Consider the following 12,515-nt stretch of genomic DNA (forward strand, 5'->3'; position numbering starts at 1 on the left):
CAGGAGAAACATTAGATCTATGGGCCACAGCAGGATCGGGATGTAGGAATCAGGGACAAGAGGCAGTGGGATGACTTTGGCCTTTTTGAGGGGACAAAGGCATCAGGGCCAAGTGATGCTACTTCCTCATGGTGAAACCCTTTTTTCCCCCCAGAGTGGTTGAGGAAGATCAAAGCCACTGAAGTTCCGGTGCTCTTTCTCTAGCCTTTCCTAAAGCCTTTTGATATCCCAGATGTCTTCTTACGAGCCCTAGGCTTCTGCCAGTTCCTATCTACTCCCACCTGCTGCAGGGGTTGGAGAGACAGCATTTGCAGCCACATGACAGGGCATCAGGACCTGGTGACCTACTCTCCAGTCTCAGCAAAACTCAGACCATTGCAGGAGGGAGAACAGCTCTGTGTGGCAGCCATGCATGGGCCTCAGCAGAAAGATCTGTCTTTGTGAATGCCAGGTTAGAGGGGAAGAAGACTACAGGGTGTTATACACTGGGAAGAACCATTAGGAGCATTTGCAAATGCTTTCCCTGCCAAAGCCAGAGGAGCAACCCAGAACTTAAACACTGGAATGATATGGTAGCATGCTGCAGGTTCATTGTGTCAAGGGCAGAGACTGAAGTTTAATCATTAAAGCATGGATGAAGGGTTAATTTTCTCCTCTTTTTGTTCATATCTGAATGTCCCTTCAGACCTTGTCCTGGCAGAACTGTCCTAGGCTGGCCCTGGGAAAGCTCCATGCCCAGAGGCAGAGGACAGGCAGCCCCTGTGGTCCTGTTTTTCTCCTTGAGTGACCTGCAGGGAAAGGGGGCATCAGCAAGCCCCTAGGCTGGGTCCTGCATAGTAAACATACCTCATGGATAAACACAGAGGCAAATTACCAGCTGTGTGACAGTAAAAAAAGTGCAGATATTGACACAGGGATAAGACACTCCTGAGGCAGCATTTACTGCAAACCCTTCTCTGAACGAGCAATAGTTAAATGTTTGTCCTTGCTTCTTTCTTTCAAAAGTAGGGCAAATATCTATAGAGTTCCCAGTGGGGAGGTAATCTAACTTTAACTTTCATACAGTCAAGTAAAACACCCGAGACCTGTGTTAGGGATGCAAGCAGGTCGTCTGAATTATGATTATTCAATCTGGTATTATTTTAATCTGGCATGCCTCTCATGTGCTTCATTTAGGTTCATCTTGACCTGAAAACTGCAATCTCAATGCCTTTATGTCTTTATCCTTACAGGTGATTTATCTTGTTGCAGTATCTTTTTTTTCTTTTTTTTTTTTTCCCCTCACTATAAATATTTATTTTAATAGCGAAACACTGCCTGTGAGGCAGACCGGCGCATGTCACTGTCTCGGGTCTCCCGAGCATGGTGTGGGTCCCCTTCGAGCAGGAGCCTCTTGCTTTAACTCTCGGTCTTGCTAATTGAGGCAAGAAGGTAATGAATTAAGAGCCACGGGAGGTGAGATCCAACACCCACCCCTGCAGCCGCAGCGCGCTTCAGGTGATGCTTCCTTACTCGTTTACAAGACAATAGCCGAAGCAATTAAGGAGGGGGAAAAAAATGACTGATCCTTCTCTATGAGATAATGGATGAGCCCGGGATGACCTGTTTTTTTCCTTGCGGTAGAGCGGTGCTGAAGACAGAGGGCACCCGCGCCCAGCCCACAGCCGTCGCCCCGTCGCCAGCGCGCCAGCTCGGGGCGGCCGGAGAGCCGCCAATGCCCGCTCCCAGCAGGCAGGGAGTCACTGCCTCACCCGGCCAGGTACGTCTCAGGGGTGACCCTCCGAACGGACCGGGGACTCAGGCGAGGGGGTGCCTGTGCGGCAGGCAGGGCAGGCAAGAGGCACCGGGGAGCCGAGCTGCGGGGCTGCCTGTGGAAGGCGGCTTCAGGCGGCTCTGCCTGTCTGCGGGTGCGGACACAGAGCCAGGACGGCGGCTCCCCTCGGAGCATCGCCTTCCTCGGGACCGTCCCCAGCCGATCGCCGGCCCCGGCACTCCTGCCCTGCGCCGGGAAGGGACGGGGAGAGGCGGTCAGCCCACGGAGGTGCGTGCCGCCGCTGCTCACCGCGCCTCGGGGGGTGTGTGCGAGCCAGTGTGCGTGTGAGCGAGTGTGTGTGCGGGTGTGCCTGCGGGGACACCGCGGTGGCAGCGCAGGGCGGGGGGCAGAAGTTTTGGGTAAGCGCCTCGCTGTGCTGGCGGGCGGCCGAGCCAGCGGTGGCGGGACCGGGACAGCGGGACACTGGGATATTGGAGCACTGAGACAGCGGGGTGCCGGGACAGCGGGACAGGGAGGCGACGGGACGGGGAGACAGCAGGATGGGTGACAAGTGGGGTCGGGGCCCGCGGTCCCGCAGCTGCCACGGGTGCCGGGCTCTGTCCCGGGTGCTGACGGCTCGTGGTGCAACAGGGACTCGGCCCGGCCGCTCTCCCCGCTCTCGCGCGGCGGTGGCATCTTCCCTCCCCGTCACGGCATTTCAAACCACCAAGCCCTGCCACCGGGTTCACCGCTGCTCCCTGCCCGAAGCCTGTCTTCATGGCAGGAGTGCCCGTAAGGCACATCAGGACTTTGCCAGCAGTTGCCTTAGTAACTAAAACGTATTTTCACCTGCTTTCGTGTGTGTGTCCCTGGCTGAACTACTGTTTTGCCCCCTGCACACAAAAAAGTTAATCGAAACTGTAAAGTGGTTCCTTTCTTCTTCCCTTCGCTGACCTTTAAATGACATTTCCCGTGGCTGGCAGAGCAGACTGTTCGCTTTCTCTTTTTACCCACGTTATGTATTGAGAAAGGAAATTTCTAAACTGAGAAAGATGCCTTCAGGTAGTCAGAAAGAGAAAGGAGAAGCGCTTGTCACCCCGCTTTTAGGGGTAGGGCCGCTGAGGCTGGGCTGGGGCTCGGGCTCTTCCCCAAAGAACTGCCTACCCCCTGAAACTTTCAAAACTTCCCGGGGCGGAGGGTGGGGACTGTGTGCTGTCTGGAGGTGCAGGAAGTAACCTCCTTTTCTTGAAAAGCAGATGCAAAAGAACTGTAGAAACTCAGCATATGTGAATATGTACGGTCGTATATCAAGGCAAATAAATACATATTTTAATCCATGTTGAAGCTTCCTTTTCAGAGGCTTACCGAACCAAATTGCCCCGGGTGTTTGTGAAAGCGGTCATCTCAGACTGTGAGGGGTTGCTTGAGCTGTGGTTTGACATCAATTTCCCAGTTAGCCCATTTTATCACCTATTTCTATGCCACCAGGTTAAAAACCACTAGGATGACGGCTGTCTTGGCACCTTCGAGAGTGATACTGTGAGGATTCACTGTGATGGTATTTGGAGCGACTTGGACGTCGTCGAGGAGAAGCAGATGCCATTTCCTACATGTCCTTAAACCATGTGCAGGCAAGAGGAGCCCATGAAATTCGTAACCTGGGTCTGGATGACATCGTGCAACAAAATGATTGGCGTGCTGCTGGTCTTTTTCCCTGCTCTGCTCCTGGAGGTGGACGTGCTGCCCAGGAGTGCCGGAAGGAAGGTGCTTCTCTCTGCAGCGTCCTCACAGCGGTCGGTGGCTCGGATGGACGGGGATGTCATCATCGGGGCCCTCTTCTCTGTCCATCACCAGCCACCGGCTGAGAAAGTGCCCGAGAGGAAGTGCGGGGAAATTCGAGAGCAATACGGCATCCAGAGAGTCGAAGCCATGTTTCACACTTTGGATAAAATTAACGCCGACCCAGTCCTGCTGCCTAACATCACCCTGGGCAGCGAGATCCGAGACTCCTGCTGGCACTCCTCCGTAGCCCTGGAGCAGAGCATCGAGTTCATACGGGACTCCCTCATCTCCATCAGGGACGACAAGGACGGAGGCACCCGCTGCATTTCCGAGTCGCAGCCCCAGCCCCAGACCAGAGTGAAAAAGCCCATCGCGGGGGTCATTGGCCCCGGCTCCAGCTCAGTTGCTATCCAGGTCCAAAACCTGCTCCAGCTCTTCGACATCCCCCAGATCGCTTACTCCGCCACCAGCATCGACCTGAGCGACAAAACGCTGTACAAATACTTCCTCAGGGTGGTCCCCTCCGACACGCTGCAAGCCAGGGCCATGCTTGACATAGTTAAGCGTTACAACTGGACCTACGTCTCCGCCGTCCACACGGAAGGTGGGTATGGGGCATCACCCTGCCCCCTCGGGCCGGCCCCGGGGGCGCTGCGCCCTCCGCGGCGGCTCCGCAAGGACGCGCCGGGGATGGGTCACCCGCCGGGACCCCGCGGGGGGAGGCTCCTCCCCTACACTGTGCCGGGCGCTGCCACCCGCAGAGACCGTATGGGGAATGGGGAGAAGTGTGTGGGTGCGGGGATGCAGTCTGGCAGCGCAGGAAAGCCCGCAAGAGAACGGGCATCTCCCCGGCGGTCCCGTCCCCTCCCCGATACACACAGAGTGCTTCGCGTGTTTCTAAATAAAAGTTAACAGATGTGAGCAGCTGGATCTGGGGCGGACAGCCGCGGCGGGGCCGGGGGCTGTCCGTGGGGATGGCGAGTCTGTGGGCCTGACGCGCTCGATCTCTACCATTGCGGGAATTTTGGCAAAACGGAGTCAGGGCTCAGCAGGGACTCCTGGACTAGCTGCTGGCTTTGCTGCGTGGGAACTGATTTCCTGGGACTGCGAACACTGAGGAGAGAAACACGAAATCCCTCCGCAGTCCAGGTAGTCCCTGCAAAATCAGGACCCGTGGGAAAGGGCGGGTAGCCTGTCAGGAAGTCCAGGCAAGAATGTTTGCATGCAGCTTTAGCAATAGTAAAAAATATTGCTCTGTACAATATTTTCATACTCAACAGGTTACTTAATTTTAAATATCAAAAGAAAAATATTAATAGTAAAGGTATTTTAGAAAGGAGCCGTTGGTGTATAGCCAGGTTAGGTGCGCCAACACAAATTGCAGAAGAAATTGCATTTGATAGAAAAGGAACTCTTGTGATATATTATTGTGATATTTCTGCGGTCCAGTTGTGGTCCTCAAAATGGGATTTTTAAGTATACAAAATTGCAAACCTGACCACATTATTACTGTAGCTTTGCAACTATTCTGTTTATCTGACAGTATCTCTTGCATGGATTTGATTTATGATTCCCTCTGGTTACTGAGCTGACTCCACACCTTTCATTCTAACAGAGATGACTAAGTAAAAAGAGATAGGAACATATATTGTGATGAATAAATAAAAGATTCTCCAGGAATAGTTGCATATTTACAACATTCAAAGGGGAACTGGATTGATCTGAACACCTAAACCAAAAAGTGCTGCAGTTTGAGGAAGGGTGGGGGAGATGTAAGAGCTGAAGAATGACCTGACATTTGCAGTTCATTTATGCCCTGTTCAGAGGAGAAAACGAACTGCTACCAAGAGTCGGAAATGAGCTATCAAGATTCTCTATCTTTGACAGATAGGATTAGATCTTGTGGAAAGCCAGGATGACAAATAAACATGAAACGGGTAAATTCTTTGTTGATGTAAATAGCCATTTCTCCCTTCAAGGCACTTCGGGGAGCTATGCTAACTCACTGTGCCTGAGGAGCTGCCTCAAGGGGCCGTCTCCCTCTCTCTCCTACTCTCCTTAAAATTAGTGAGCCTTACCTCTTCTGGAAAAGACATTTATAAAAAAGATTATTATAAGTAGCAATTTCAATCATTACTTCTGAGAAATTTTAATTAGATCCCTATTTTTATGAATGTTACTGACTGATGAAAAATAATTGTTGCAAGATATTTTTAGACTTTGAAATGATCCTTTGGAAAACAGGCACAGCCCACAAGGCAACACTCTCCTTTTAGGAAAGGTCAAAAGGATTTTGCAGATAATGAAGCTTAGATTAATATTTGCTATTATTATTATTAATCTCTATCTTCTGTTCCTTTATCATTAGAGTCGAGCTACAACTTTCACTGGAAATATGTAGCAAACTTTAACTTCTGCTTTTCTTTCCAAACAGACGGGTTATTTACCCTCACCTAACGACTGCTGGGTAGATTACAAAGTTGTGTTTTTTTCCCCTATTTAAAAGGAAATTAGTATTCATGAAAATCTGTGTAAATTGTTACATTTCTGTTGTTTCAAATCCCAGGCATCCACTGTGAGAGATCTGCTTGCTGGTTTGTTAAAGGTGAGATCATTCTTTGCAGACAACACAAAGGCACTCTGAATAATAGTCTGTGTGAAGAGGAACTGCTCCACCCATGCTATGTTTGGAAATACAGGGATAAAGAGTAGTCAGAAACATTCCTCCTCCACAATTACTCATAGGCCTCAACACTGCCTTTATGGTGGGCTGCAAAATGTGCTGGGAGGAATTCTAGGGTATCACAGGTTGGAGAAGCTCTTCAGCGGGGACTGTGAAAAAGCAGCATGTTTCTAGGAAATGCATAGGTTGACACTGCAAAGAAGTTAATTCTCTTGCCCTCTGGGTACTCCGGATCCAATCTGGCCCTCTCTCTAGAGCAGCAAAGCTGCATAGTTCCCACCCAACCTCTGGTTCTCATGGGGATGGACAGTGCTCAGCTCTTGTAGGTGCCCAGCCACAAGGGGATGCAATGAGACCACTGAGCTGACTGACCGCCTCTGTCAGCGAGCCATGGTCCTCAGTCCTCACCGACACAGAGCAGGGTCGGGGAAACAGCCCAGAGAGACGAGCCCTTTCCCAGGCTGAACAATCCAACTCCTTTGTTTACCCTTCCTCTACTCCTGTAGTCTAGCTGAAGTTATTTGAATGCCCAAAACAATACCAGTGTACACGATTACAGCTTTAATTATAATCAGAAATAAATACCACACAACTTTTGAGCCATGTTAACATGAAGCCTACACATGCCATCAGGATGGACACAAAGAAGTCACCCATGTAATATGTTGTCTTTAAGTAGTTTGCATTTGACATGAAGATTTAATCTACACGTGTTAATATGATAATTGATTAATAGTGATGACTTTTAACTACATTCAGTCTTTACACTCTAGTACATGAAGTCGCATGGAGATGTGCCAGACCTGTTGGGGCTTTTTGCACAGCGGTTTGTTTATTAAGAAGTTTAAACACTATACTTGGGTAAAAATTCCTGAGTTAGTGAATAAAATCTGCTTTCAAAGGCCCACATTGCTCCTTTTAGATTAAAATTGACACATACAACTCCACATTAAAGAACAAAGAAAGGGGGGTAACTAAGTTTGATTATTTTGTTCTGTATCTCAGTTGAGCAGAGTTGCACATTATGAGATTGAATTTTTTCCAGAGTGGGCAGCAGTCATTAAATGATGCAAGAAATCTGTGCATCTTCTGGCAGAAGTCTGTTGACTGTATAGTAGCTGCACAGCATTTTCAAGGCTATTATTTTTTTAAGTTTTCTTCAAAGATAATTCAGTCTTGGAGTTCTTGGCATGTCTGCATCTCAGCTCTAAGGCTTTGAAGTCATTCTTATCTTGAAATGCACTTAAATGGATACTTAACTCTGAGCCAAAGCTTCCTGTGGAAATCAAAGGCATCAAAAAGCATATGTGCTAAATTGGATACAACCTTGAGCATGATAAGGACAGAAGGAGCTACACTTGCTAAGGGTTACTTTCCAAGTGAGATATGCTGGTCTTCAGCGAAATAACCTCAAAGTCAGGGATCATTCTCAACTAAACCAGGCAGCCACTGGTTATTTGGTAACTGAAGATTTACAGAGGACACTTTTTTCCTTGCCTGGAGAACAATCCTCTGGCTGCCTCCAGAACTTGGCAAGAGATAGCAGGTATCACCGCTGTGCTGCTTTCATGCTGAAGGCACAGAAGTTAACAGGGTTGTCACCAGAAAATGCAGAACAGTTGTGAGATTGCTGTAGGTTACACTGACTTCCAAAACCCAAAAGACACCTGCACCCTGACTAGTGATCAACAAGAAGTCTGCATCAAATCCCTCATGTTCAGATGCTCCTCTTAAGCATTTTGAGATTTTTGATTCTGTGAAAACAAAATCTAAACCAGCAGAATAGATGTTTGAGTGTTCCTTACAATTTATGGATCATGCTTACGCTTTAGTGTACAAATACTCCACTATAAATGAAATTTCCATTCCAACAGATTAATATGCAGACTTTACAGAAGAAGCTATGGAAATTGAGTGATTAAGTTAATTGCACCAAATTTGGATTGTTCAGAAATTAATTAGAGAACAGTGAGATGTTTCTGGTCTTGATAACATTTTCTCAGATTTGTATTGCCAGGCTGTTTCTTTTTCTTGAGTGTAAGGTTTAAAATGAACTATGATGAAGCAGATGGCACAACTTTCAGATCAAAGTAGATGGTAAGTACATTATCTTCACACTGATTTTTGATAACCTGACTGATGCACACTGTCTATTGTAGTAACATACAGGAAACTCATAAACATGGTTATACATGTTGGAAAGAGGATAGAAGGGAGCGAGTCCCACACTTTATCAAAATTTCACTGGAAATAAATTCTTCCAGTAGAACCCACTGAAGTAGCTTTAGACATTCTAGAAGATAACACTTCTGTTCAGGATAGGTGGGGCTCTATTCATTAAACAGCTCAGAGGAATAATTTTCATACAATAGTGTTTAATTTTTCACAAGGTATTTTTAACTATGTTCTATTATTAATTCTATGGTGTCACTCAATGATTAATACTTTTTGATAAAATTATTGTCAGGCAACAAAGAACAGGAATTCCAGTTCAAATGTTTGAAATTTCAAAGTGTACAGTATTTCTATAGGTATCAACAATTACCAAAATGCTCTTGAAGGTTAACCTGATGAAGTGGTATGACTTATGCTGAGGTGTGTGCTCACAAGTGCATATTTCAATCTATTTTTTTCTGCATTTAACTAGTTTCACTAACCATCCTCAGAGGCTTCGTGACATGAAAAAAAGGAGAGGTATATGTCCCAAGTAGAACAGAAATTAGTTTCAAAACAAGTAAAAACTAGAATATTCCCTTCACTGGATGTATAAATTAGAAGGTGCTGGGAGATTCATTTACATAGATTGACATTGAGAAAATTATTTCTGGTGACAAACACTGTAGAGATTAAAAGAAATTCTTTCTTGAAAATATTTTGTTTCTCAGTATCCCTAAATTCACAAATAATATAGCTTTTCAACTGCACAACTGGCAGCTGCATGAGTTAAATAATCTCAAAAGACTCATCGAACTCCTGTGCCTGCCTTCTCAGCAATACTGCTAGAGATGATATTTATCAGTCAGCATCATGGGTTCATTTGTTCTTTACTTCTATTTTTTTCAGCATTATGCCCTTGCTCTCAGGTTTTTATGTCCCAAAATTCTCGTTAAGTCCTGTGAGTTTCTTTTAAAAATATTAAACAGACTTGACCTTCTCAAAAAGCTATGTGAAAATGCCTCTAAAGTATTCCTTTGAACTAATGGTTCATAGCATGATGGTGTTGCATGGAGGTTTCTCACAGAAAACAAAGAGAAGGATGTTTCAGGGGTCTGATGCATCAGTGAGCTGGTAACTGTAGTGGGAGACCAGAAACATTGCACCTGCCACATGCAGCCAAGAAAAATACTGATCAAAGTCCTCACTAATTCGCTGACCCATGTGAAATGAAGTGGGAATTTCAGTGTATCTTCATCTGTGTCTGCAGATTAAGCCACTGTCACAGATGGCAGTAATTAACACCTGTGCTGGCAGTCTGAACTGGAGGGTCAGGAACTGATTGGACATGAGCTACAATGCATTGCACCTGAAGAAACTGTCCCTTCCCCTGTGGGTAACTAAGGAATGCTAAGGGATGTCACCGGAGATGGTTGGAGCAAGGTGTGCAAGGGACAAATGCCATCCAGTGGGTAACTGGCTCAGGTTTGCTGGCTAATTTTTCAACTGTATCTTTTCTTAAACACTAATATTGCTATTATTACCATTAACGTGCATCTTAAAAAACAATTTCTAGATCTGGTTTTCCAGCCCAAAGCTGGCTGTTCAGAGGGGTGGCAGGAGTCTTGTGATCCTTGAAGCCATTGTAGCCATTACTCTGTTGGGCTGTAGTCCCAGTTCCTGTCCAGTCCAAAGGAGTGCCCACAAGCAACTATTCATGGGCCCTAAAGTACCATAAAATCACTGAAGTCAACCGAGTTTGTATCAGTCTTAGTTCTTTGCCAGAGAAGAAACACTCAGAGGTCCATTTGCTAAAATCCTGTCCCAATTAGAATAGCTCACAGCATAGGTAAATGGTGTGTAAGAAGTGTCTTGATCACTGTTTTGTACTTCTAATTCCAATGTGAAATGTGGGCAAACAGAGCAATATTCAGTCTTCAGGATGGGGGTACACCATGGTTAAAACTCACTTGTGAAATAACAGTTTCAGTACTGGTCTCAGACCTTTCCTGATAAGATTCCAGTAGTCCATTAGCTTTTTAGCTACCACCATACACTGAATGGATGTCATCCAAAGATACATTAAAATTACCCCCAAACCTTCTTCTTAAATGGTAAGGCTTGTTTCTGAGGCCATTACACACAGGTGTAATACACCTCATGTGTAATACTTTTAATTTATTAACCTCAAATTTATTTTCTCCACTTTGGCTTCAATCCGTTAGCCAATTAGTAATCCAGGACCTTCTGTCATACTCCATATTACCTCTATTTCTGCCAGAGCTTTTAAAAAGAAACCTCATCAAAAGCTTTCTTAGATTTTAAGTACTCTGTAGTGATTGTATAATTCATGCAGTGAATGTTCAAAGAGGTTTAATTAGCTGCTGAGGTATGTATTGTCTCAGAAAAGATGTGTTTGTTTTTCCTTGATACGGCGTATTTATTTATTTATTTGTGCCTTACTATTGTTTTGTTATTGTTCCTATCAGTTAGCTCTGTGAAGGAATATCTAAAGTCTGCAGAAATATTGTGTCTGTTCGCTGGATTATCCTCTATGCCTCTGTACTCCCTATAAATTTGGTTAAAAATGAAAACTGATATGTGAAAATATAAAATTACTTTTTTGCGCTTTACGGCTTGTTTTGGTGCTAAGAACACATTACCTGGTGCATGCCACAATAGAAAATTAGCTGGTATTGGCAATTCATTAAATACCACCTTATAGATTTGTTTTAAAATACATTGTATTGATACTCTGAGACAATGGTTCACTCCTATCCTACATAAGGGATGACCTTTGTATGAGAACCATCCTATCCACCTTCAGAGGTTGTGCAGACTGAGAGAATTAATTTAACTTTTCTGTTGTGGTTTTATCTTTCCTGAGTGCTCTTTTTATATAATTGGTTATCACTGAATATCAGGCAAGTTTCCCATTTCTTGAATGTTTGAAGAATGGTGGGTTATTAGATTCTGTGCCTTTATGTCTCAGAATTGTTTCATCTTGCTTTATTGTGGTTTTATATTTCAATTATCAAGGTATACTCAGTTCTCTTTCCCTCATTAGGACACAACTTAGGTTTTTTGAAATATTTGTTTTATTTTTATTTGGTTTGTTTTTTTTTTTTTAATGTTAATAGCATTAGGAAATTTACATTTCTGCTTTATCATGCCAGCTTTTTTGATCCTTTTGGAACTTTGGCTCTCAGACTCTCATATATTTCTGCTTAGTCTCTGTGTGATTTGTTAGTATTTCACTCTTTTGGCTGCACCTTTTAATGTCCTTGAAATTAGCTTTCTCATTTTTATATAATTTGTTTTGCTTTAAATTAAATATTACAGTTAGTGATTTTTTATTTCACATGCAGCTTTTTTCCATCCAAGTATCACCAAAGTGCAGTCACAATTACACACTACTTTTTGGATAGTTAGGTCTTAACACTGTATATGGCTCAAGACTAAGTCAAGAGTTCCTTTTTCTTTTGTAAGTTCAACAAGCAAATGAGTAACATGTATGAAAAAGAAATCAATACACAATATTTAAGATTTGTCTTCATTTTCCTTTATCTAAACTATAGTCTGCTGTACTACATACAGAGCCAGGGTGTGTCCATAGCATTTTGTGACACGTGGGGTGCTTTTTAATGAAAAGTACTGTCCATCACAAGCTGTCCTTTCCTCTTGTGCTGAGCCACTGCCTAGGTGGCTTGTGTGGATCAAAAAACAGGGTGATGGATATTTCACTTTACTGAAAAGTCATATTGTTTGTTATACAGTGCCATGGTCCTTTGTTTAAACAATTTTCATTCATAATCTCTCGTTAGTGTTTTATAAAAAATTAATTTCTTAAAGGATATTTGAATTATGCTAGCAGCCATCAACAATTTATAGGTCCCTTTGAAATTTGGTAGTGATGTTGTAAGGGTGGGAGTTTGGCAGTTCCGGCAGACAAAACAGTGAAGGTCATGTCCCATGCTGGTGCAGTGGGCAACTATAGCTGTAAGGCTCTTGATCCAGTGCTCATTGAAGTTAGTTGGTGGTCCAGTGGATCCTGAATGGGGCTCAGCATGGCTATCAGATGTTGTCTTTTCAGGTTATGGAGCTGACATTCATCAGTAAGCTGTAAAGATCCACAGGAGTTGT

At 44.7% G+C, this 12,515-nt stretch overlaps 1 protein-coding gene across 1 annotated transcript in view; it reads left to right on the forward strand.

The window, feature by feature from the left end:
• The first annotated feature begins 1,439 nt into the window (after window positions 1–1,439).
• Window positions 1,440–12,515, forward strand: part of LOC114070046 (metabotropic glutamate receptor 1-like) — a 141,615-nt gene continuing 130,539 nt past the window's right edge. The window contains exons 1-2 of the mRNA XM_027907232.1: window positions 1,440–1,759; window positions 3,242–4,139. Of these exons, the coding sequence (XP_027763033.1) occupies window positions 3,377–4,139 (763 nt within the window). The 5' untranslated portion in view covers window positions 1,440–1,759; window positions 3,242–3,376. The remainder of the gene's footprint in view (window positions 1,760–3,241; window positions 4,140–12,515) is intronic.

The sequence above is a fragment of the Empidonax traillii genome, unplaced genomic scaffold (genome assembly GCF_003031625.1).
Source record: "Empidonax traillii isolate 1590-97213 ecotype Southwest subspecies unplaced genomic scaffold, ASM303162v1 scaffold1424:size187401, whole genome shotgun sequence".
NCBI classification, from domain to species: Eukaryota; Metazoa; Chordata; class Aves; order Passeriformes; family Tyrannidae; genus Empidonax; species Empidonax traillii.